Below are 27982 nucleotides of genomic sequence, written 5' to 3'. Positions count from 1 at the left end.
AAACAGGCAAGCAGAAATTAGGTTGGGGTTTTGACGCTTGCAAGACAGAATTGTTTTTGGTGAGAGATCAGAGTTTCTTGTGCCTTTGACTAAATGCTTTCCCAAAATGTATAGAGCTCAAGCTCTGACAGCAGGAGCCCAACTTGGGACTGGAAAAACAACTAGAAATCTAGGGGGAACCCACAAAGCAAGGAAACCACTAAGCAGGTAAGCCCCCAAATCCGAATATAAAGTCTGTCCAAAACCTTGCCTGACTACTATAACTACACAGGCTGGACGACCCTGGGGATCAGGCTAAAACAGGAGCAGTTAGCAGCCAAGAAAAACCTGGGCAGAGACATGAAGTAGACAGATTTTGCAGTTTGGGTCAGGCAAGTTAACTGCCTACTAGAACAAAAAACCCAACAATACTCAGAAGAACAAAATAGATTTCAGAATTGCACAGATAATCTACCAAAAGTTACAAGATGAAGAAACTGAAAAGTATGAACCACTCAGAAAAGAAACAGTCAATAGAAACTGATTCTGAGAGAGCTTATATGCTGGATTTAGCTCACAATGATCTCAAAACAACTATTATAAATATGTTGAAAGGGAAAAGGGTGTTATTAAATAAACACATACAAAATCTCAACAAAGATATAGAAACTATAAAAGAAGAACCAAGTGGAAATTCTAGAACTGAAAAGCACAATAATCGAAATATTTAGTAGATGGGCTTAAAAGAAAGTCTGAAATGGTAGGAGAATATATCAGTGAAATGTGAAGTTAAGCATTAGAAATTCTCCAATCCAAAAAAAATAGAGAAGAATGAAGAAAAAGAAACAAAACTTCAGAAACCTATGGGACAACATCAAAAGGTCTAACATACACGTGTTGGAGTTCCAGAAGGTAAGTGAGAGAAAGGGACAGAAAAAGTACTTAAAGGAATAATGACTGTAAGCTCCCCAAATTTTGTTTAAAACATTAATTTACAGATCCAAGAAGCTCAACAAAGACCAAGTAAGATAGCCATTAAGGAAACCACACTTAGACATATCATAGGCTTCTGAAAGTAAAAAATAAAATCTTGAAAGAATCAAGATATAAAGGGCACATTACATACAGGGGAACAATTATATCAATGATTGACTTCTCATCAGAAAAAATAGAGGCCAGAAGATATTGGAATGAAACACAAACTGCTAAAAGAAAAAAAATAATTGTTAAACAGGAATCCATACTGAAGAAAACTGTACTTAAAAAACAAAAGTGAGGGGTGCCTGGCTGGCTCAGAGCAGATGACTCTTGATCTTGGGGTTGTGGGTTCAGGTCCCATGTTGGGTGCAGAGATTACTTAAGAATAAAATCTTTAAAAAAAGGGTGAGGGGCGCCTGGGTGGCTCAGTTGGTTAAGCGACTGCCTTCGGCTCAGGTCATGATCCTGGAGTCCCTGGATCGAGTTCCGCATCGGGCTCCCTGCTCAGCGGGGAGTCTGCTTCTCCCTCTGACCCTCCCCCCTCTCATGTGTTCTCTCTCTCTCTCTCATTCTCTCTGTCTCAAATAAATAAATAAATAAAATCTTTAAAAAAAAATAAATAAAAAATTAAAAAAATTTAAAAAAAGGGTGAAATAAAGACATTTTCAGATAAATAAAAATGAAAGAATTTATTGCTAGACTACCTGCACTATAGAAAATAAAAGTTCTTCAGAATAAAAGAAAATAACATCACATGATAACTCAGATATAAAAAAATAGTAAATATGTAGATATATATAAAAGACTAAATGTATATATTTTTCTTTTTTTCTCCTACATTCTTTAGATGACATACCACTGTTTAAAACAAAAATCATAACCCTAACATAATTATATATAATATATATAGACATATAACAATAGCACAAAGAAGGGGAAGCTAAGGAAACTATATTATTTTAAGGTTATATTTTACCTCAAGTAATTCTTATTAGCTTTAAGTAGATTGTGATAGGTTAAAGATCATGTTGTAATCCTTAGAACAATCAAATGCAAAGAAATATAACTAAAAAGCCAGTACAATAATTTAAAAGATATACTAAAATTATTTTCTTAGCACAAAAAAAAGCAGGAAAGGAGAAATAAGAGAAGCAAAAACATCTGAGACAATTAGAAAGTGAACAGCAAAATGGCAGAACTAGGGGCACTTGGGTGGCTCAGTCAGTTGAGCATCCCACTCTTGATCTCAGCTCAGGTCTTGGTCTTGGGGTTATGAGTTCAAGTCCCGTGTTAGGCTCCAATCTGGACATGGAGCCTACTTAAAATTAAAAAAAAAAAAAAATGGCAGAACTAATACAACCATATCATTAAACACATTAAATATAAATAAAATAAATGCTCCAATCAAAAGGTGAAGATTGTCAAACTGGAAAAAAAAAGCAGTTTCCAACAACATGCCACCTACAAGATACAGACTTTAAATCAGAAAACACAAAGAGGTTAAAAATAAAAGGATAGCAAAAAGATATGCCATTCAAATAGTAAACAAATCTACAGTGATTATATTAACACCAAACAAAATAGACTTCAAGACAAGCAATTTTACTGTAGACAAAAAGGAATACATCATAATGTTAAAAGAGTCAATACACTATAAATGCATGCCTAATCACAAAGCTCTAATGTACACTAAGTAAAAACTAGTAGACTTAAAAGGAAAAGTATGTAAATTAATTATAGCTGGAGATTTCAACACTCTCTTTTACTAATCAATGGAACAAGAAGTCAGAAATGAGGGGCGCCTGGGTGGCTCAGTCGTTAAGTGTCTGCCTTCGGCTCAGGTCATGATCCCAGAGTCCTGGGATCGAGCCCCGTATTGGGCTCCCCACTCTGTGGGAAGCCTGCTTCTCCCTCTCCCACTCCCTCTGCTTGTGTTCCCTCTCTCGCTGTGTCTCTCTCTGTCAAATAAATAAATAAAATCTTAAAAAAAAAAAAAGTCAGAAATGAGCAGTCAGAAAATGAGCACGATTACAGAAGATTTGTAACAGACAACCAAACCAACCTGTCTTGACATTTATAGACCACTCCACCAATAACAGCAGAATTCATATTCTTTTCATTCACATCTGGAACACGTGTCAATAAAATGTAAGGGATGAAACCACATTGAGTATGTTCTCCGACCATTATGGGATTAAATTAGAAACCCGTAACTGAAAAGTATCTGGACAATCTGAAAATATTTGGAAATTACACAACATACTACTAAATAACACATGGGTCAAATAAAAAAACCATAAGGGGAATTAGAAAATATTCTGTGTTGAATATAAATGAAAACAAGACATGCAAAGTCTTCGGAAATAGTTAAAGTGGTGCTGAGAGCAAATCTTATAACTTTAAATGTTTATATTAGAAAAGAAGAAAAATAAAAAACCAATGATTTAAGTTCCTTAAGAAGCTAAAAAAGAAAAAAAAGGAAATTAAGTCCAAAGTAAATACAAGGAAGGAAATACTAAATATAAGAGTGAAAATCAATGAAATATAAAACAAACTACAGAAGAAGTCAATAAAATCAAAAGCTCGTTCCTTGAAAAGATCAATAAAATAAACCTCTAGCTAAACTGATCAAGAAAAAAGTGATGAAACACAAATTACCAATATCATCAATGAAAGAGGGACATCACTACAGATCCTTCAGACAGAAAAGGATAAGAAAACACCATAAGCAACTTTATGCCAATAAATTTGACAACTTGGATAAGATGGAGAAATTCCTTGAAAGACATAAGTTATCAAACAGATTCAAGAAGAAATAAAAGACTTGAATAGTACAATATTACAGCTACTAAAATCATAATTAAAAACCTTCTCATAAAGAAAACTCTAGGCCCAGATGACTTCACTGCTGAATTTTATCATATATTTAAGGGAGAAATAATACAAATAGCACACAAGTTCTTTCAGAAAAGAGAAGTGAGGGGAACACTGTCCAACTCATTTTACAAGATCATTATTATTCTGGTAACCAAACTTGAAGACATCACAGAAAACTAAAAACAACTAATATCGCTCATAAACACAAACAATCCTTTTTTTTTTTTTAAAGATTTTATTTATTTGACAGAGAAAGACACAGCGAGAGAGGGAACACAAACGGGGAGTGGGAGAGGGAGAAGCAGACTCCTTGCCGAGCAGGGAGCCCGATGCGGGACTCAATCCAGGGACTCCAGGATCATGACCTGAGCCGAAGGCAGTCGCTTAACCAACTGAGCCACCCAGGCGCCCAACACAAACAATCCTTAACAAAATACCAGCAAGTCGAATTACATTAATATATAAAAAAACAAATACCTCATAACCAACTGGAGTTTACCTTGGAAGACTGGTATAACACTTGAAAAACCAATGTAATTCATCATACTGATATATGGAGAAAACCTAGATCATCATCTCAATAGATGGAGAAAAAGTATTTGACAAAATTCAATACCCATTCACTATAATTCAGCAAATTAGAAACAGAAAAAAACTTTTTCAACCTGAGAAAGGGCATTTATGAGAAACTGAGAAACCAACCACTAACATTACATTCTTAATGGATAAAGACTGAATGCTTTCCCCCTAAGATAGGAACAAGGTAAGGATGTCTGTTCTCACCACTTCTATTGAACATGAGGTCCTAACCAGTGCAAAAAGGCAAGACAAAGAAATACAAGGCATACGTATTGGAAAGGAATCTAATAAGAAAAATTAAGTGAAATTAGCAAGGACACAGAAAAAAGGTCATTTGGAGCAACTGAAAAATTTTCCAACTGAAAAACTGGACAATTTTTAAAAACCTACTTTCATTTGTAACAGAATAAAAAAAGCACTTAGGAATAAATTTAATAAAAGATGTTTAATATCTGCATACTGAAACTATAAAATATTATTGAGAGACATTAAAGAATTAAATAAATGGAGAAACATTCCATATTCATGGATTGGAAGACTTGCCATTGTAAAAAAAAAAAAAAGTTATTCTCTCCAAATTGATATATGGGTTCAACACAATCCCAATAAAAATTCCAACAGTATTTTTGTAGAAATAGTGACCTTTACTTTAAATGTATAAGAAATGCAAAGCACCTAGAAATACCAAAGAAATCTAAAACAAAAGAACAATTTTGAAGGACATACATCACCAGATTTCAAGAATCACTAAAAACTACAAAAATTAAGACTGTGGTATTGATATACTGATGTAAAACAGACATAAGAATCAATGAAAGAGAACAAAGAGTTTAAAAATAGATCCACATGTAAATGATCAGTTGATTTTTAAATAAAGGTGTCAAGGTAATCCAAAGGAGAAAGAGCATTCTTTTCAACAAATCATTCTGGGAAAACTGGCTATGCCTAAAGGAAAACAAAGGGAAGCTCAACCCTTAACTCATACCATATACAAAAATTAACCTGGAAGGATCACAGACTTAAGTACAAAAGTTAAAATCATACAAGTTCTAGAAGAAAACAACAGAAAATCTTTGTGACCTTGGGGTAAGCAAAGATTTCTGTTATTAAAGCATGAAACATAAAAGAAAATTAAAACATTAGAGTTCGTGAAGTTAAAAACTTTGGCTCTTGTTCAAAAGACATCACTAATAAAATTAAGAGGCAAGTCATAAACTGGGGACAGCTATTTGCAAAACATATTGACTTGTATCCAAAATATATATAAAGAATGCTTATAATTCAATAATAAGGCAAACAATCCAACTAAAACATAGAAGATAATTTAAACAAACGCTTCATGAAAAAGATATATAAATGGCCAATTAGCACATGAGAAGATGCCTAGAACTATATATCCACTAGAATGGCTAAAGTTAAAAAAAGTAATAATACCAAGTATTGGTAGAAACGTGTAGCAACTGGAACTCTCATACATTGCTGGTGAGATGCAAAATGGTACACTTTGCAAAACAGTATGGCAGTTTCTTATAAAGTTAAACATACACTTACCATATGACCCAGCAATTCCACTCCTAGGTATCTACCCAAGAAAAATGAAAACATATGTCCACACAGACTTGTATGCAAATGTTCACGGCAACATTATTCATCATAACCAAGAACTGGAACAACCCAAATGTCCATGAAATGGTGAATGGAAAAACAAATTATGGTATATTCATACAATGGAATACTACTGTGCAATAAAAAGGAACCACTGACATACACAACAATATAGATGAATCTCAAAAACATCACACTAAGTGAAAGAAGCCACACACAAAAGACTACCCATGATTCCATTTACATGAGACCTTGGAAAAGGTAAACCACTGTGACAAAAGCAGATTGGTGGTTACCTGGGGGTGGGATTGGGGAAAGGGAACTGAGTGTAAAGGGGCAGGAGATAATTTTTTGGAGGTTCTAGGTCTTGATTTTGGTGGTGGTTACCCAACTGCATGCCAAAACTCATCAATATGTACACTTAAAAATGGGTGAATTTTATTACATATAAATTCTACTTCAATCAACTGTGGGAAAAAACCTCACACAAAACATAGTAGCATTTTCTCCTTGACTAATTATAATTTAAAAATAACTGATAACTAGTTTTTTAATAAGAGGATTCGACACATGAAGAAAAATTATGTAAAACTTGGAAAAAAGACAAAGGGAGGGTTGTATGTCCTTTTAGTGTCATATTGGAGGACTGCTTAAAAGGCCCATGTAAGAAATTATTTAATTTTCAAAGAAAATATCCTTGTATCTGACTTTCCTATCCACTGTTGATTGAAGGCCCAGATGCTGTGAAGTTTTATGTTAACTTGGAGATTTTTGTGTCTAATAGAAATGCAAATGATTTCTGTTTAGAAGAAAAGATAACCTCAAAGGTGATCGGTTTACTGCCTTATAGGACATCAATTAGTTTTGAATCTAACTTGCAATCCTCTTTAACATTCTTTTTCAAATGCCTATAAATATCCAAGTCTTCAAATGCTCTTTGAACAAATTTTCCCTATTTCTCTCACTAAAGAGTTCAAAAATTTTGACATAAGTTTCTTCTGTAGCTGTATAAAATCATGTTTTTAATTTTTTAAGAATCATACTCTGACTACTATTGTATAATGCTTCATTTGAGTGTCACTTCAAATCATCTCAGGCACACACTGATGTTAAGTTATCCATTTTGAGAAACCTATTAGGTTACACCTGAAATGAAAATGTGGAGTATTATTTCTCAGTACACTGCACTTTTTAAAATAACTGTGATTATTCTCTGTTAGTGCCAGGATTAGGGAGTCTTGATGGAGCCTCCTTTATTTTTTTTTCCATGTTGTAGCCTTCCATATAGACTTACAAAGCTAACTCCTCACCCCTTGCATTAAAGCCTGCAGAATGCTACCCCTTCATAAAAGTGAGACTTGATTTTATCTTAGAAATCAGTACTTTGTTTCTTGGATATTTCTTCTTCATCTCCAACTTCATCTTCAGTGACCTCAGATCCAGTGGTATATTCTTCTTCTTCTGAAAATAACGATTGTTGTTTCTGAATTAAAAAAAAAAATACCCTTTTAAAAAAAACATAGTATTAACATATCTCTCATGGATTCTTTCAAACACATTTATCTAAATTTATTTTGGATGAATGAGTCAAACAAGATCTGATAAAATGACCAATGCCTAGTACAACACTGAGGAAATGGACATAAGAATTTCTGTTAGGGACACCTGGGTGGCTCAGTCATTAAGCGTCTGCCTTCGGCTCGGGTCGTGATTCCAGGGTCCTGGGATCGAGCCCTGCATCGGCTCCCTGCTCGGTGGGAAGCCTGCTTCTCTCTCTCCCACTCCCCCTGCTTGTGTTCCCTCTCTCACTGTGTCTCTCTCTGTTAAATAAATAAATAAAATCTTAAAAAAAAAAAAAAAAGAATTTCTATGTTTAGGACAGGATCGCATTGCATTAAACATTTTTAAATTATTTCCTTCACATATTCTAGCAGAGTGATGGGCACATAATAAGTCCTCAGCATTTGTCAAACTGCACCTTCTATCACTCAACTGAATGTATGTTCCTCGATATTAAGATTAAATTAAAATATAATAATTGCCATTATTAAAGTAGTCTCATAAGCAAGGACAGGTACACATTCCCCAGATAAATGTGATCCTAGATTACTCAACCACAGCTGCATCAGCTTCCTGCATCTACCTACCCACCCTGCTTTTTGCCATCACTGATCCAAATTCCAGTGCCATTCTTGCGAATATTGGTGGCAGATGGCAGAGTAATGGCAAATAGGTAAAAGAAAAAAAAGAAATCAACCATCCAGTCAAACAACCAAATGCCTGGAATTAATAGATTTGTTGCTTTGTTCTATGTCCTAATGTGACTTAAAAATGACTTTTAGAAGTCATTAGGGACACTTAAGGAGTACACAACAAGATAATGGATTATATGTCTGTTTTAAACAATGGCATTTTCAGTAAGTGCAAAATTATAGAAGCTGAAAAGGATAACACAAACAGGGGGAGTGGAGAGGGAGAAGCAGGCCTCCCGCTGAGCAGGGAGCCGGATGCGGGACTTGATCCCAGGATACTGGGATCATGACCTGAGCCCAAGGCAGACACTTAACAACTGAGTCACCCAGGCGCCCTCTGAAAAGGATAACTGCACTGAATTAAAATCTGTAAAATAAGATATTGATAAGATTCTATTAAACTAAACTTTAGTTGTGGAAGAAAGAGATCCATGAAAGTGGAATATAGTTGCTTACTTACCAGTTGCAGAGTCCAGTTTTTCAGTGACAAAAACTATAAGAAAGACAAAGGAATCAGAGATTAATAAATCTCCATCTACCCAGACTGCAGCTCCTTATGTTCATGTGGAGACTGCGGAAGAGTTGAAAAACCCTGCAAGTATAGCTCCTCTCCAGGTTGCAACGTAACTTAAAATTCAGGTTGAAAATGATGTATTACAAATATCTGCTGCCTAGAGAAAGATGCATATGTTTACAAAAAAAAAAAAAGAAGAAAGAAAATCAACACATCCCAGTGTCATTTCCAAAGGATAAGCAAATCATATGTAGAGATAATATAACTTATTTTTTGAACTATTTCTTTTTCTTTTTCTTTTTTTTTAAAGATTTTATTTATTTATTTGAGACAGAGAATGAGAGACAGAGAGCATGAGAGGGAGGAGGGTCAGAGGGAGAAGCAGACTCCCTGCCGAGCAGGGAGCCCGATGCGGGACTCGATCCCGGGACTCCAGGATCATGACCTGAGCCAAAGGCAGTCGCTTAACCAACTGAGCCACCCAGGCGCCCCTTTTTTGAACTATTTCAATCACTTTTTTTAAAGATTTATTTATTTGTTGAGAGAAAGAGCACAAGCAGAGGGAGAGAATCTTAAGCAGACTCCATGCAGAGCATGACGCAGGGCTCCATCTCATGACTCCTAGATCATGACCTGAGCTAAACCAAGAGTTGGATACTTAACTGACTAGGCCACCCTAGTGACCCTTCAATTACTTTTTAATGTTTATATTTTACTATAAATTAAGGAACCAGATATTCAAGAAATCTAATTTGCTATTTTGTATATAATTCATAAATGAATGTTAATGATTGAATTATTTGTAGCCATTTGGAGTTTACAATGCATTTTACATGGAATATTTCACTTTGTCAAGTAAATGCTACTTCAGCCAATACAAAGCCAGGAAGTTCATAGGCAAGTGGCGATTCTCTGGTTGTCAGTAACAGGAATCAAAGGAATCAAAGCTATCTGGACATCTGAGAAATAATTGTTTTGAAACCTTGCAAAAACTAAACACATTCCTGATTACAATTAAAAAAAAAAGAATTTCGTACCAAAAAAATTTTATAGAATTAGGAGAGGACAAAATATCCCATTCATACTATCTTTAATCCTCAAATCAGTACTTGTCCATAATAAAACCTCTGAAGACCATGTTATATTTTTTCCCCAAATTTAAGTTGATTAGTTATTAGTTGAGGGCAAGGAATATGTCCTATTACCTTTGCAGTCCTACTAACTCAGCATAATACCTTGTTGTTATGATCAGATAGTCAGTAAATGCTTATTAACTGAAAATTTCAGTTTTGGTTCAAATCAATTATATTTCTGTCAAAGATTAAATGTCATCAATTGTTTATATCAATAAACAATAAGTGAAACAAGCTACTCACAGCATTGAGCTCCCCACTTTTGGGGCCCCATGGTGTATTTGGCTCCAGTAAAACATCACAATCTAGACCCTTTTCATCACAGGGACCAACCTCAGAATCACTTGAAAGAAAAAGACATGTTATGGAGAAATGTTCAATTTCATAAGAAATTAAATGCAAATGATATCTTTTTTTATTGGAAATATTTTATAAATTGCTCTTTAGAAACACAGTTCTTGAGTATAAGGTATGCCATCTCAACATTTACATTTCTTAATTCATCTAGTGATTCCCCTAGCAGAAGACACTCCATATAGGGGAGCACCACGGCACTCCAAGCATCACACTTGCCAGGTGGTGAAATGGGTTGCTATGACTGGTACTTCTGTGAGAACGGCCTTCATGAAAGGCTCCCCCAACCCCCAACCCCAGCCTGACAGCCTGCTGCAACTGCAAAATAACAGAAGTGACTTCAGAAATTACTAAACTCAAGGAGTTCAAATTTATGCAAAGATGACCTCAACCACTGACTTTTTTTTCCTAGTTGTATCAATCAAGCATTCAAGAAGGGCTTAAGTAACCTGGGAAAAGAAAAAACCCTCAAAAAATGAATTGCAGGTCCCAACCTTTCAATCAAAGACTCCTTTTATTAGTTTTTCTTCCCCTTGGACCTCCAATATTTTGAAGTATTTTTCCTAACAAATAAACACCTGCTTGCTCTTAATGGGAGCTAACATATAATTTCAGTAAGCTTTCTGAAATAATGTAAACTATCTGGGGACTGACATTACTGATCTGGGGAAACACCAGGGAATGGAGGATTCTGAGATGGGAAGCATGAATAAAGCTGCAGCACAGCGTTATCCCCCCTGCCTCACCTAACTGTATCTTTAGAAAAAGGCACAACAATGACATCTTTGTGTTTGTGCAGATCGTCCAGTATTTTATCAGTTGGACAGGATGGCAAATCTCCACCTTCACCTTGATCGTGAAGAGCAACAACGTGGTCCTTCACTTTACAGCCCTGTGTTGTAAGAGACACCAAATTAGAGAGGTTGGTTTGTTATAGAAATATTCCTGTAAAGATGATTTTATGTTTTTGTTCTTCTTTGCCCAGCCATATCATCATATCAACCATTTTACAACTTTTTCTCAAGAAAAAAATAATACAGTTGATTCTTGAACAACACGGGGCTTAGGGGTGCTGATCCCCTGCACAGTCAAAAATCTGCATAACTTTTTTTTTTTTTTAAGATTTTATTCATTTATTTTAGAGAGAGAAAGAGAGCGTGTGCATGTGTGCATGCGAGCAGGAGGAGGAGCAGAGGGAGAGAGAGAATCTCAAGCAGACTCCACACTGAGCACAGAGCCCGATCTCATGACCCTGAGACCAAGACCTGAGCCAAAACCAAGAGCCAGATGCTTAACCGACTGAGCCACGCAGGTGCCCCTTGTCATTTTTTAGTTTATAATTCCCTACCAAAAATTTCCAAGCTTGGCTTCTATCAACTTAAACTAGTAATCTTATTTCTTTTAGAGCCTGTGTCAATAATTCCAGTATTTATAGTTTCTGTGGTATGTTTTTGTGGCATAAATTCTGCTATTCCCCTTCCTGGTAACCTACTTTCATCTATGTCAAGTTATCTTTGTATGCTGAATATTTTATTTAAAAAATTGTTTGTAGAAATAATTTGAGGTATAGAATAATGTTACTTTCCTCCAAAGAGAATTTTTACTGCTTTTGCCAGGTGCCTGGGAACAATAGCAATCCAAGATGACCTTAAACCAAGTTCAGGACTTGAAATTTCCTAGGCCATGCAACTGAATCGAAGCCAGTTGCTGGCTGGTTGCTATCCAGGCAAGTAATAGTTTACTTCTGATCTAATCTTATTTTCTTTGGATCCCAACGGAAAGTGTAAGGGTGGGAATGTTATTCATTTCTATCTCCATCCTCCAGACCTTGGACCCTGACTATTACCCAAAATTCTGATAGGGCACCTAAAGATCAGCCCAGCCTCTTAGCCACTTTTTCCAGACTGGAATTTGCTCCCTGGACAAAAATGGCCCTGAGTGCTGGCTCCCTTAGATTTCTATCATTTCCTGTACCTTAACACTACTTCCTCATTATCTTATTAGCTCTTTGATGCTTTTAATATAATCTTTATATTTCATTCACCTTTATTAGTTGCCTTTTGATGGGAGAAATGGTCTGAATTACTTGGTCTGCCATTAATAGAAATATAAATCACCATACGAACTATTTAGATTTCACTTAGCCTAAGAAATCACCTCAACAATATCCATGATGTCACGTACAAGATTTATCATACAGTTTAATTACCATTTATTCCTCAACTGTCTCATGATGAATGGAATATAAGGGGTTAATACAACTAGTAAATAGACAATAACAAGACAAAGAGTTACAACTTTTAGAAGTATTATTTACAACAATGTGAATGTGATAGTTAAAACAGAAACATCATAACCACAAAGAAATGCAATGACTAAAAATCCTATTACTGCAAAATATAACATAACTGTGAATTAATAAACATCTTGGGCCTATCAAAGCTAAGCTATTCCATTTTGCTTAAAGTGTCATACCCTATTTAAATTGCTTTGTACGCAAAGCATCTACCTAACATTAAATACAAACATTATGTGGGTAACATATTACCTCACCAATAAAATTTCTGACTAATCAAAGTTGGTGATTAATTGCAAATATAACAAACTACCTTCCAGCTAAAATCCCATGATACACCATTTCAATAACATTTATGCTAATACCCCAAATTCCCTGGTCCTAAATCTCATCATACCCATCTGGTAAAACCCCAAACTGGATGAGCTCAATGACCCATTGTCTCCATGTTTGCACTCAAGCAGCTTAGCGTTACTGGAGAGAGTGACATAAAAGTCATGTTGGATTTCATTGTAAATTTATGATTACCAATCTCCAATGGGCTCTCAAATTGCTTAGTAACCTACAAGCTTTCTCTGGAAAATTCACTCTCATGTTTTCCAAAAAGACTATTTCAAACCTTCGATACTTCCATCAAATCTTAGAACCTTCCCTCTTCCCCCTCATTCTTAGCAGATGGCTTTTCCTCCTACTTTATAGAGAAGAAAGGCATTAGATTGGAAAAATGTATCTAAATGATAAAAACACAATTTTACTAATAACTGCAACCATCCTACTCTTTCTCTACTGTTACAACAGAGGCACTGCCCTTCCTCTTGTCTAAACTAATACTGCCTCATAACCTTATACCATCAACCTCTCCTCAACTAGATCCTTCCCACAGACGTTAAAAAAAGATCTCTAATATTTAAACAAAACAAAGCAGAAACAATAACCAAATACCTACAATGTAATTACTGACTTACCCTCTCCCTTTCTCAAATTTCCCAAAAGAGCTGCTATTCACACTGTCCACATTTGTTTCTCTTCCACTCACTCCCTCCACAACCCATACCAATCTGGCTTTGGGATCTAGCACTTCACCAAAACAGATCTTCACACATGAATTCCAGATTACCAAAGTTAAAGGACACATTTCTTTCCTTATTTTATCTGACCTCTTGGAAGTATTTGGCATCATGGACCACTTTCTCTTTCTTCAAATACTACTCCTTTGATTTTCATGACAACATCCTTGGTTTTCCTCCTATTATTCCTGCTGCTCCTGATCATTGTCTTTTGCAGGCTCATGCTTTGCTATCCAGCCATTAAATTCTGGGAGTTTCTCTAGGCTCCCCTGTAGGCTCTCTGATTTTCTTATGCTCACCTACACCTGCTGGTTTCAATACTTACTTATTTGCAAGAAGACTTAAAATGATCACCTCTAGGTAGCCAATTCTCTGAGCCCCAAAACACTCTTTGCCTGGTTGTCTTCTAAAACACCTCAATCTCAAAATGTCCAAAACAGAACTCATGAGCTTCTCTCCAAACCCAATTCCCTTCTTGTTTCCTTAGTAGACAGCACTACCACTATCCAGTAGCACAAGCGAGAAACGGAGTTATCCTGGACTTCTTCCTCTGTGATATAATCCATCAAGCCATTTCAGGTTTACCTCCTAAGTACTAAATTCATTTCTACAACCTTAGGCCAAGCTATCATCCTAAGACTATGCAGTAACTCCCCTCATACCTGACTAAGCTTAATACTCCCAAGCCATTCTCCACACTGCAACTGATCTTCAAAACCCAAAATAAAGAAAAAACATGGCCTACAAGGTCCTACCCCTGCATGGCGCAACACCTATCTACCTCACCAGCCTTTCCTTAAACTACGTGTGTTTTCTCTAACAGGCAGTTTTCTTCAGTCTCCCTCATTCACTGTATTCCTTTTGGCCTTGGTATTCAGAGAGAAGTGCTCTTTCCCTCCTCTTTGCCTCACATACTCATACCCACCCTTCAGATTTCAACCGAATGCCAACTCCTTGACTTCAATGCCCAGGTCAGAGCAGCCTATTATAGACATTTATGGCCCTGCATACTTCTTCAAACATTTCTTTGCATGCTTCCCCCCCGCCCCTTTTGATACTACTGCATGAACTATAAGCTCCACGAAGGGAGAAACTATCTAATTTTACCGAAATTAGATTATTCTCTGCCTTGCACAGTGTGTGACACAACTGTGGTGCTTTATAGATAACTGCTGTATGGATGAGGAGGAGGAAGAGCTTTAGGTTCTTTCTCTCCACTGATGAAATTTAATTACATCACATTTTCAAAAGTGTTAGTGATCAAGGACCCTAACCTACAGCAATACTCACATATTGTACCAAGATATATGTGCAAGGACATTCATTACGAGACCATAATACCATCAATCTGGAAACAACCTAAATGTTCATTGATAGGAGGATGGTTAAATAAATTGTGATATATGCACAGCAATATTACACAGCAATAAAGAAATGACAGAAAGATAACCTAGGTATATTGTTGATTGAAAAGGGCAAGTTACAGAAAAATATGAACAGTATGATCCTTTTTCCAATATAAAAAATTGCATAAATTTGTGCCTGAAATGTATAAAACAGGGGCGCCTAGGTGGCTCAGTCAGTTAAACGTCTGCCTTGGGCTTAGGTCATGATCTCAGGGTCCTGGGATCGAGCCCCACATAGGCTCCCTGCTCAGTGAGGAGCCTGCTTCTCCCTCTCACTCTGCCTGTTCCCCTTGCTTGTGCTCTCTGTCTCTCTCTCAAATAAATAAATAAAATCTTAAGGAAAAAAAGAGAAGGGAAGAAAATATTTTTTAAAAAATGAAATGTGTAAAACAAAGTCTAAAAGGAAACCGTTAACTGCCTCTGAGAAAAGATGCAGAACAAGGGAGTGGTGTAAAGATGGACTTCTACTTTTAACTATACTTATTTTTGTATTGTTTGAAGTCTTTCCTATATGAATGTATAACCTTTATGCTTTAAAAACAATAAAAGGGGAAAAGATTAAATAAGTGTTAGTGAACACTGTAACTACAAAAGGGCAGCATCCAAAATTTACCTTTGCAGGGGCACCTGGCTGACTCAGTTGGTGGATCATGAGACTCTTGATCTTGAGGTTGTAAGTTCAAGCCCCATGTTGGGTGTAGAGATTACTTAAAAAAAATAAAATCTTTAAAACAAACAAACAACAACAACAAACAAAATTTACCTTTGTAAGCTGAGTGGGATCAAACCGAAGAACCTTTTGGTTACAGCAGGGATAAATACCAGTGCCAACAGTACTCAGTGAACTTGCTGCAGTAGGATAAACCACTGTTTCTGAATGATATTGACAGTGTGAAAATTCTATACAGAGAAAAGCCTGAATAAAAGAAATATATAAAATCAATTATTATTCCCACAATGAAATTATACATCCCAAAAAACTTCACTCAGGACTACAGAATGTATGTTCCATTTATTTTTTAAAGATTTTATTTATTTATTTGAGAGAGTGAGAGAGAGCATGAGGGGAAGGAGTGGAGGGAGAGGATTTTTTTTTTCCACTGAAAAAATAGATTTGGTCACTTAAAACCTGTTGATTTTCTAAGAATTAGGCAAGGCATGATTGTTTCAGCAATGAAAATAAAAAGGAGGATGAAGATAGTAAGAGAAACAAAACCAGATGCAAGCAATGTTTCATAGTCCCATTGTTTTTGCCACTAGTTTCTTTAAAAAGATGTAAGATAATTGTCCAAACACATCCAAACATACTAATTAAACAGCATATATTAAAAGAGCCTGCTATGCTGGGCATCTGGCTGGCTCAGTTGGTACAGCATGTAATGCTTGATCTCGGGGTTGAGTTCGAGCCCCACATTGGATGTAGAGATTACTTAAAAATAAAATCTTAAGAAAAAAAAGGGTCTGCTATGAATGTTTGCAGAGCAAGATATTAAAAAGAAAAAGAAAAAAAAAACTCACCTGATAACATCTTGAACAAGTTAGCCAGTTGACTGTTCCCCACAAGCGCCAATATACATCTCTCCAAGATTTTAATTCTTCAAAAAGACTATTCAAATATTCATGAACATCCCAAGTCTTATCCCTGGGGAAAAGAGCCTCAAATATTATATTATTTTACAAGCAAGTAATATAAACAATTTGTTTTAGGCAAATGTTTTTAAATTTGTGGCTTATTTCCAAAAACATTCCCCAAATGATAGCTATGGGATGGACTACATGGAACAGTAGAAAAAATTTCATTTGGGAGTTTGTTTATTCTCTTTTTCTGTGGACAACAGAAAAAGATATGAAAGATTGAATGTCAAATTATTTTGCTAAACTAAATTATTTTGCTAAGCTATTTTAAATATGGTTTGAGCAGGCTAACAGTTGGGATGATGATGCTAAACAGAACCTTTATTCTAGGTTACTAATCATTGGTGATTCTAAACATTTCTTTATATTATTTTCAAAAGGCATTCTCAAGTAATTGAGTAATACAGTAATATATAATCAGGTCTTGATAACACATATTTTGAAGTTAATATAAACTTAAAAAATAGCAAAGGCTTAAAACCCTATTTGCTATGTTCATATGTAACTCAAGTTCCTATTTTTTTCCAAGTCCCTTAATCATTTGAACTTTTGCTACCTTGTCCTTATTCAACAAATAACAAAATGTCATGACATTATTACAAACTGCATAGGCACATCTGTTTTAATTAAAGACAACTGAAAAAATGTCATCAACATCTGACCTACAGGAAAATACTTTAAATAAAACAACAAAAATGGATGTTGAAGTCAATTATCAAATTTTTTCACTTAGTTAATAGTTATTGCTGTCAGAATGGAAGTGCTTTCCAAAAGGTGAAATCAAGTCTCAAGACAAAAACGTATAAAACCCCAGGTGCTTATAAGAACTAATGAAGATTCCCTTGATTATTGTATGAAGAGAAAAATGAAACATTTTAAACATGACGGTGAGGGCACCTGGCTGGCTCAGTCAGAGGAGCATGTGACTCTTGATCTTAGGGTCATGAGTTTAAGTCCCATGTTGGGTGTAGAAATTACTAAAAAAATAAACGTAAAAAAATATTTTAAAAATAAGCATGACTGTGCTATTAATAATAGAGTCAAATGTGTTTCTTATGTTTTAATGTTTAAAATATGAAACTTAACATTTATACTGTTTTTTCCTTTAACAAAAGTGCTGTACATTTTTAAGAAAGAAAAAAAGGACAAACAAATTTAAAAGCATCCATAATACTATCACTTAAAGGTAACACCACAGTTTACATTTTAGTGAATGTTTCTAGTTTTATGACTTTTTTTTCACTTAATTCACCACTAACAACTTGCTACATAAGTATATATACTTCTACAACATTATTCTCAAAGGCTGCACATTAAGAATTGATTAGGCATGTTTTATATGGATATACTACTACATGGATATATTTTAGTTCATTTAATCATTTGGATGTTTCCCCTTTTTTTCCTATCTAAACAATATAGCAATAAGTGTTCTTGTTGAATGCTTTCACAAATCTAACATTACCTCTTTGGATAAATTCCTAGCAGGAATTTATTTATTTATTTTTATTTTTATATTTTTAAAGAATATATACATTTCAGAATTTTTGCTTTTCTGAGATATTACACCAATTTACAATATTCTTCCCCCAACTGAGAATGAGAACTGGTTTTGAACTTAAAGGGGAATAAAAGAGGACTATATATTGATGGAATACTGACAAAGTATGAAGAATAAATAGATTATGGAATATCCAGTTTTAAAGACAATTTCCTCATTCACCAAAATTTACCTGAAAATAAATTTGATTCTCTGTCAAATTCAATATAACATTTTTATAAATAAAATCAGTTAGTGAAAAGAAATCATTTTAATGGCACTGACCAGAATATCTTTCAAGACTAATGCACAATAATTTTTACTATTTTAAAGTTTAAAAATATCATGAAATTTACTCAGTAAACAAAATACAGCTTTTACAAAACTTTGTTTTGAAAGCATCTTTCTAAGTCAAAGCTGGATCACATTCAGAAAAAAGTGTTATCCTATACCTTGTAAAACTAGTTATGTTTTTAGAAAAACACTATTAATTCACATTTAAAAACTGTGTTTTATTTTCACTGCACCTTATGTGAATGTAGATAATATTTCCATGTTGATCCACATTGATTTTTCCAGGAATGCAAGGAATTCTTCTTTCTGTTTCTTTTGTTAAAAGTTTCTTACACAAACAGCACCTATAGCACAAAGACACAAAAACATCCAAGAAGAAAATTTAAGATGTAGTAAAATTAAACAATTTAGCTGCATTGTGTAGAATACCAAAAAAAAAAAACCACATCACTGTACCTGTATAACGTTGCCGCATTATTCCGGGAATCTGGGTTCAAGTACTCAGGATCAAAAAGTCTCTCAATCTTCTTACAAAAAAGTTTACTATTAACAACAAATGACCAACAAATTAATTTTCTATTATTTACATTACTAAAGTTCCTTGATAGTGATGAAAATAAACGCTGACCTATCTGCGTATGTAGAAAATAAAATTAATAAATCCTTGGAGAGACTCTCTTTGGGAATTTATGATATATTTATAGTGTTCTAAGTAAATAAACCTACTAATGATAAATGCTTAATCAAGAATGTATTTTCACAAGAATATTTTTTTGGAATATTCAATATTGAGGAACTTGAAAACATAACAATCCTGGGTCTACCAATAACTTGGTATATGATCTTTGGCAACTATTTAACCTCTCTGAACCTTGTTTTCTCATCTATAAAATGGGGTTAATAATTCCAAACTCACAAGGTTTTATGAGGGTTAAATGAATAGGGTTGTAAAGAGTGCCAGATACAGCATTAAGCATTTGACATATATTAATAAAAACTTTATTATAATGCACAATGTGACTAAACTTTAAGTCTTATGTCATTAAATCAACTGTATATCCTGAGGCCAGATCTGGATTTAGGATATTAACCCCATTTTCAAGTATATACCAAAAAAATATTATAAAGCCACTGGAATTAAGACAGTGTACGACTGATACAAGTATAGAGAAAGAAATCAACAGAAGTGGACAGCTACATGCAGAAGAATGAAACTGGATCACTTTCTCATACCATACACACACAAAAAACCTCAAAATAGATTAAAAATCTAAATGTGAGAGCTGATACCATAAAACTCATAGAAGAAAACATAGGCAGGATAATTTCTTTGATATCGACCTTTGCAACTTTCTTATAGATACATCTCCTTAGGCAAGGGAAACAAAAGCACAAATAAACTATTGGGACTACATAGAAATATAAAGCTTTTGCACAGCAAGGAAACCATTAACAAAACAAAAAGGCAACCTATGGAATGGGAGAAGATATTAGCAAATGACATATCCAGTATGGGGTTAATATCCAAAATATGTAAAGAACTTATTAAATTCAATACCAAAAAACCCCAGACCAATTAAAAAATGAGCAGAGGACCTGAATAGACACTTTTCCAAAGAAGACATCCAAATGGCCAACAGACATATGAAAAGATGCTCAACATCACTAATCATCAGGGAAATGCAAATCAAAACCAAAATGAGATATCACCTTACAAGTGTGTGAATGGTTAGACTAAAAAAGACAAGAAGTGACAAGTGACAGCAAGGATGTGGAGAAAAAGGAACCCTTGTGCACTGTTGGTGGGAATGTAAACTGGTGCAGCCACTGTGGAAAACAGATGGAGGTTCCTCAAAAGATTGAAAATAGAACCACCATATGATCCAGTAATTCCACTACTGGGTATTTACTAAAAAAGAAAGAAAAGAAAGAAAGAAAGGAAAGGAAAGAAAGAAAGAAGGAAAGGAAGAAAGGAAGAAAGAAAGAAAAACATTAATTTGAAAACAGATATGCACCCCTGTGTTTATTATAACATTATTTACAATAGCCAAGATATGGAAAACAACCCAGGTGTGCACTGATAGATGAATGGATAAAAAAGATATGGTATATGTATATACATAATGGAATATTACTTAGCCATAAAAAGGATGAGATCTTGCCATTTGTGACAACATAGATGGACCCAGAGGGCATTATGCTAAGTGAAATAGAGAAAAACCAATACCATATGATTTCACTTATATGTGGAATCTAAAAAACAAATGAATAAACAAACAAACAAAAAGCAGAATCAGAGCTATAAATACAGAGAACAAACTGATGGCTGCCAGAGGGGAGGGAGGTAGGGGAATGGACAAAATGGGTGAAGGAGAGTATGAAATACAGTCTTCCAGTTATGGAATGTGTAAGCCATGGGATTAAAGGCACAGCACAGGGCATATAGTCAAAGGTACTGTAAAGGGCATTATAGGGTGACAGATGGTAGCTACATTTGTGGTGAGCATAGCTTAATGCACAGAGTTGTCAAATCACTATGTTGTACACTTGAAACTAATGTAACATTGTGTGTCAACTATATTTCAATTTTAAAAAAAGAATAAGAAATCAACAGAACAAAATAGAGAGTTCTGAAAGACATCTCCCATATAGTCACCTGATTTATAGTGAAGGTGCCACTGCAATTCAGTGGAGAAAGAATGGTCTTGCAAGGAAATCTCACCCAGTTCCATAGTTTCAAACCTATCTACTCTTGTATTTCTATTTTAAGCTCTGACCTCTGACCTAAATTTCAGACTTTTAAATCCACCTATCTCTGCTATCCTACCTGGATGTCCCAAAAGTATATTAAATATATCAAATAATCTTAACAAGACCAAAACCCATATCCTGATTCCCGTCACCGCAATCTCTCCTCTATTAATGGCACTATAATCCACTGAATTGCTCCTTAAACCTCAACCTAGTAATTATCCTAGGATACTCTCTCTCCCCACATTATTCTATCTGAAATCAGTCAGATCTCTCTAATAACACACTCTGGATACATCTACTTCTTTCCAGCTCTTACTCTAGTCCAAACCCTTTCATCTCTCACCAGACTACTGCACTAGGCTCCTCATTGGTCTCCTTGCTTCTTACATCCTTGCAGTCTATTGTCCACAGAGCAACCAGGATGATCTCTTAAAAACAAATCAGGTCATGCCACTCCTCTGCTCCCATTCACATTAAAATAAAGTATACCCTCTTTGCCAAGACTTAATCAGCACCTAACTGACATGACCACTGCTGATTTCATCTCATACTATTCTTCCTCTTTATAATAAGGCCTATCTTAATAATTTTTAACATAATTCACTAATACAATATGCTCATATGTACATTATACAAAATAATTTAAGTACTAATTTTTATCTAGAGCCATTGGCTCCGGATAAATTTTACTTCATTTGAAATAAAATAGAAATTTTTTTTTTTAAGATTTTATTTATTTATTTGACAGAGAGAGAGAGACAGTAAGAGAGGGAACACAAGCAGGGGAAGTGGGGGAGGGAGAAGCAGGCTCCCCGCAGAGCAGGGGGCCTGATGCGGGGCTCGATCCCAGGACTCTGGGATCATGACCTGAGCCGAAGGCAGACGCTTAATGACTGAGCCACTCGGACGCCCCAAATAGAAATATTTCTAAAAATATTCTAAAAATAGAATATTTCACTAAAATGAAATCGAAATGTATTTCTTCTAACAGGAATATTTGGTTAAAAATTAAATTTAAAAATTACCTTCTAAATTTATCCTTCTTGTCCTTTAAATCATCAACTTCATTGTGTGTGAACAGATCAGCTATACGTGTAAGAAGATTTGCGTTAATACAGTTCATGTTGCATGGGGTAGCTACTATGGCATTCATATTTTTGTGGCAATACTGAACACATTGTTCAACCTAAAAAAACACACAATAGAAAATGAATGTTGAAGAGTGGCATAAAGGATGATGTCATGTCAATACCTTTCAAAGATAAAATTCATTAAAAGCTTGATTCACGGATTGCTAGGTACTAACTGGATTTTGTCTATCTGAGTTAATTTATATTGTTCCAAAATAAGCCATCAGGCCATGTTTGTACACATACAGAGCTAGGAAAATAACTTTCAATTTTTTTGGCATACTTTAAACAATAATGCAATGAGCATCTTTCATAATTGTAGCAGGTATAAATCTTAGTCCATAAACTCCAATACATAAGATATGTGACTTCCTATAACTAGATTTAGTGGCAATATTAAGCCTCTACTTCTCTGAGAGGCTAAAATATAATTTTAGTCACTTCAGGGTTTTCTCAGTTGTGTTGTGCATGCTTCCTGACTTTCCTCCCCTTTCTCCAACCTGAGGTATATTTATTTACTTTTTGAGGTGGATTTGCGTTTTGCGGAGTAGCACTGGCTAATCATGTATTTTCCAAATATTTTGTTTCTGGCATAAAAATTACGCTTTAGGGCTTAGACTTCAAAACCCAAAGATTAAGGACTCTTTTCATCTCTGCTTTTTTCTGTAACCCTACCCTGAAGCAATTAATACAACTAAATGGGGAACAACTAAGGAGTAGGAAGAATACAGAGAACTAGTAAAACCCCAAATAATCAAACAAATTTCACATCTGTTAATATAGCAAAGGAGTACTCTGCCTTAACACAAACATATATAAACATGTGAATGATTAAGAAATTTATTTATTTATTTATTTATTTTTAAAGATTTTATTTATTTGACAGAGAGAGACACAGCGAGAGAAGGAACACAAGCAGGGGGAGTGGGAGAGGGAGAAGCAGGCTCCCCGCCGAGCAGGGAGCCCGATGCGGGACTCGATCCCAGAACCCTGGGATCATGACCTGAGCTGAAGGCAGTCGCCCAACCCACTGAGCCACCCAGGCGCCCTGATTAAGAAATTTATTAAATAAAAAAAACAAATATATTTAATGTCAGAGCCTGATATGTGCATGTATACATTGCGCTTTTACATTTTATCAACTATTCTTAAACAATAGACATTAGCATCTGGTTTACACATACACAGTTATATTAATAGTTGGGTATTTGTTTTTAATTCACTGAGTTATAAATGAAAGACACAAATAAGTAAAACATGCTTAAAGAAATTACTTAGTGAAACAAATATATTCCAATTAATTTTCACTTAATTTGGTTTTAGAGCAAAATCCATCTTGGACTAAAGCTAATTCTGTTTAGTTTCATCTAATACAACAATAAGCTATTCCTTGAAGATGAATTGTTTGCTTTATAGGCATAATATACTAATGATACATAGTAGTCTAACCCCTTCCCCACAGAACAAGAGCAGTTTATTCTAATGGAATTGTAAACAGAAAGAGTTAGGGATCCCTGGACTAGGAAAGACAGACAAAGCTTTCCTGACACAAGAGAAGTCATGTTAGGCCCCAAGCTATTTTCTGTGATCTGTGCCCTACTTGCCCAAGCACACTTCTTGCAGAACCTCCTAGGAGGTGTCAGAGTTATAAAGAAATACAAAGACCTCAGTAGTTAAGAATTTTAAGGGAATCAAGGGAATGTAAAAACTAACAGTCTCCATCAGGCTTGGAAATAGCCTGACCATATCAGAGACCACAAATTGGTGGTAAAAACTCCCAATGCTGGTTCCAAAGTAAGCAAGGCCGTGCATTCCTAATGGAGATAACAAACCCATGACACCACCCAGTTTATGCCCATAGCCCCTTCCCCTCTTCCAGTTACCTCTGCTTCATTATAATATTAAAGTATCCACCCTGGGAAGAGCCCAAGCTTCATTAACATAGCATAGGATGCCTGTACCTTATGCCCCCCCCTTTACCTGCAATGACAGGGCTCCCCTTTATGAATATTCATCCTAACCCCTAAATAAAGGAACTTCTCACCCCTGCTTGGGGAGTAACGGCTGATCTCCTTATTTGCTGCAAATAGTTTCCTTTGTCTGACAACTCCACCTGATGTAGTCTCTCACCAAGTAACTCACCAAGAAGCAAACTCCTCTTAGTTCAGTTACAGAATCACACTCTTGAATTAACTATTTTAGTAGGATGTCTTAAAAATTTCTAGACACTTTAAGGAAAAATCAAGTTGCATGTTAAATTAAGCATAGGTGAATAAAAAAGCTTGGATCTGGGGCGCCTGGGTGACTCAGTTGGTTAAGCGACTGCCTTCAGCTCAGGTCATGATCCCAGAGTCCTGGGATCGAGTCCCACATCGGGCTCCCTGCTCTGCGGGGAGCCTGCTTCTCCCTCTCCCACTCCCCCTGCTTGTGTTCCCTCTCTCGCTGTGTCTCTCTCTGTCAAATAAATAAAATCTTTAAAAAAAAAAAAAAAAAAAAAGCTTGGATCTTTTTTTGGCAGAGGGAGACAGAGAGAGAAAATCCTAAGCAGGCTCCATGCCCAGAGTGAAGCCCAATGCAGGGCTCAACCTCACAACCCTGAGATCATGACCTGAGCCAAAATCAAGAGCCAACGCTTAACCAACTGGGCCACCCAGGCACCCTGAAAAGAGCTTGGATCTTTTAATAATACTTACCAATGAATCCATTTTCAAAAACTCTGAAGAAATAAGAATTGAAATGACATTTCCTGGCTCTAAAAAAAAGAAAAAAAAATTAAATTCTCCTTTTGATTTGTACCTCAACCTCCTCAGAACAGGCTCCTTCTCACCTTAACAGAGAATGTTACATTTTAAGAGCAATTTAGTATAACCTTACTACATCATATAGCTTAGATACATGAAAGAAAGAAAATGCAGTGTTAAAATATAGGGTATAGAAAAAGCACATAGTAAATCTGCCCTGGAATTAGATTCATAGCAAGTAAAACGATTCCAGCTAAAGATATGACACATGCAAACTTTTCTCCTTAACTAAATCAGAGATAATTAAAATTGAGACTATAATTCATCACATAAAAAAATAATCGTGAGAAAATCTTCTAAACAATTAATGAAAGCACTTGTTATTAGTGAAGTTATTTCAAAAGCAGTACAATGCTTGTTACAAACAAATATTTAATTAAAAGATTCTGAGAGATAATATGAAATTTACTATTGCAGAAGTGCTAAGTTACTTCCTAAAGGCAGGCTGAGGTGGGCCTTGAGAGGCATAACCAAGGAAAGGAGAATGCCAGCTAACACTATTATTTTGGTAAACCTAAGTCATCTCCTATGAGGTATATTTAAGAAAGGAAAAAAAAAAACTATGATTTTTAGCATTATAGTACTAAGACAATCCTTCTAAATAAAGGACTATGCAGACAGCGATTAAAATAAGTAACCCTAATCTTTGTTTAACTATTACTTCCAGGTAGGGGCGCCTGGGTGGCTCAGATGGTTAAGCCTCTGCCTTTGGCTCAGGTCATAATCTCAGGGTCCTGGGATCGAGCCCCACATCGGGCTCCCTGCTTGGCGGGGAGCCTGCTTCTCCCTCTCCCTCTACTGTTCTCCCTGCTTGTGCTCTCTCGCTCTCTCTGTCAAATAAATAAATAAATAAAATCTTTAAAAAAAAAAAAATTACTTCCAGGTTAAAGGCTCTCAAATAGCAATTTTGAAGGGAGGAGGGAGCTAGTGAAAATTCTCTCGGGGAAGTGTAATATAGCCCATTCCAGCTAAGACCCATTGTCTGAATTATTAGAGATCTGATTAAGCATTTTGGTGGTTTTCCCGGTTAGAATAAAGATTGCTTTTGTTTATTTATTTTTAAAAATATTTTTACTTATTTATGTATTTATTTATTTACCAAGCACACGTATGCACACGCAAGTAGGGGGAGGGGCAGAGGGTGAGAGAAAATCTCAAACAGACTCCTCCCTGAGTGCAGAGCCCAACGTGGGACTCAATCTCATAACCCCGAGATCATGACCTGAGCTGAAATCAAGAGTCAGATGTTTAACCAACTGAGCCACCCAGGTGCCCCTAAAGATTGCTATTATAAAAGTCTATGTTTGTAGCTACTGATTGCGGAGTGACTGGTTTTGCTCCACTTCTTTTATCTTTACTATACGTATAAATATGCTGGATCAAACAATATTTTTTTCTGTCTGCATAATTTGATTTTTTATTTTACATATACATATCATATCTGGGTGATCTGGAATCTCGACTCTGGCTGAAAATTTTTATTTGGCAATCTTGTAATTTTTATTTAAGAGCCACTAGAACCTTTTTTCCATTAATTTGGTCACTAAAATGTAATAAATTATAAATTTCTTCAGAAAATTTTTATATTGTCACTATAGATTTATTTACTAACAAGATTAAAAAAATATTTTGGTACTGCTATAAATAGCAAACTCTAGTACACAGAAAGACTTTATTAAACCACAAGTGTGATTTCCTATACAAGTCCATACCCAACTAAAGATTACTTAGTAATTATTCTTCCTTTCATCTAGAACACTGGTTCCAAACTTTTGATCTTAAGACCTCTTTTTTGTTTAGATGGTTTATATCTATCAGTACTGACCATATCATAAATTAAAACAGGGAAAAATTTAAAATATTTCTTAATTCCTTTTAAAAGAATAATAAACTCATTACATAGTAACATATTTTATGAAAAATAACTATATTTTCCAAAATACAAATTAGCAAGAAGAGTAACACTGACATTTTCTGCAAATTTCTTCCATGTCTGACTTAATAGAAGGCAGCTGGATTCTATCTGTTTCTACATTCAATTTGTGGGTAGTCTTCTCTGATGTTACATCAAAACTCAACAACTGGTAGTTTCTTTTAAAGGTTAGTTGCAATGGAATCTGAAGTCATATCAATGAACTTCTCCTGTTCTGTTATCTCAAAGTCAAATGATTTATCTTACACTTTGAGTGGATCTTTAATCCATGCATGATTTTAACAACACGCATTGGTCATTTGGAAACTATTGGTTCACTGAGTTATGTGGATCTTCCAAATGTTGAAACATTTCATTGTATAATATATATATATTAATATATAAAAATCACACTTGTTAGTATTACCACCAGCCTCATCAGAAAAGTCTTTAAGGGGCGCCTGGGTGGCTCAGTCATAAAGCGCCTGCCTTCGGCTCAGGTCATGATCCCAGAGTCCTGGGATCGAGTCCCGCATCGGGCTCCCTGCTCTGCAGGGAAGCCTGCTTCTCCCTCTCCCACTCCCCCTGCTTGTGTTCCCTCTCTCGCTGTGTCTCTCTCTGTCAAATAAATAAATAAAATCTTAAAAAAAAAAAAAAAGTCTTGACTTCCGGCCTCCCTCTAGCTGCCATCTTGCGTCCCCGCGTGTGTGCTCCTAATCTCAGCTGGTCCGCCCGAGACCCCCTGAGCGCCAACCCTATTCCCCCGCGCGGTCCCATTTCCGCTCCAACAAGATGAAAGAAACTATCATGAACCAGGAGAAACTCGCCAAACTGCAAGCACAAGTGCGCATTGGTGGGAAAGGAACTGCTCGCCGA

The 27982-nt window shown here is 35.5% G+C and overlaps 1 protein-coding gene across 5 annotated transcripts in view; it reads right to left on the bottom strand.

Annotated features, from left to right (window-relative positions):
* The window catches only part of SANBR (SANT and BTB domain regulator of CSR), a 54276-nt gene that overhangs the window by 8996 nt on the left and 17298 nt on the right, over window positions 1-27982 (bottom strand). For 4 of the 5 annotated variants that reach the window (XM_006733194.3, XM_031028003.2, XM_081833590.1 and 1 more), the window contains 10 exons: window positions 25087-25145; window positions 22289-22449; window positions 18966-19052; window positions 18743-18853; window positions 16559-16682; window positions 15804-15956; window positions 11018-11163; window positions 10161-10260; window positions 8731-8763; window positions 7402-7501 (listed from right to left, as the gene is read on the bottom strand). In XM_006733194.3, coding sequence (XP_006733257.1) covers window positions 7402-7501; window positions 8731-8763; window positions 10161-10260; window positions 11018-11163; window positions 15804-15956; window positions 16559-16682; window positions 18743-18853; window positions 18966-19052; window positions 22289-22449; window positions 25087-25145 — 1074 coding nt within the window. Of the gene's footprint in view, window positions 1-367; window positions 5996-7401; window positions 7502-8730; window positions 8764-10160; window positions 10261-11017; window positions 11164-15803; window positions 15957-16558; window positions 16683-18742; window positions 18854-18965; window positions 19053-22288; window positions 22450-25086; window positions 25146-27982 lie in introns of those variants that run through there. The other variant, XM_081833589.1, reaches the window with a different exon arrangement.

Source organism: Leptonychotes weddellii, chromosome 10, assembly GCF_054177405.1.
Source record: "Leptonychotes weddellii isolate Sample4059 chromosome 10, ASM5417740v2, whole genome shotgun sequence".
In the NCBI taxonomy this organism is placed as follows: Eukaryota; Metazoa; Chordata; class Mammalia; order Carnivora; family Phocidae; genus Leptonychotes; species Leptonychotes weddellii.
The sequence above is the reverse complement of the archived record's forward strand: the minus strand, read 5'-3'. Positions and strand labels throughout refer to the sequence as shown.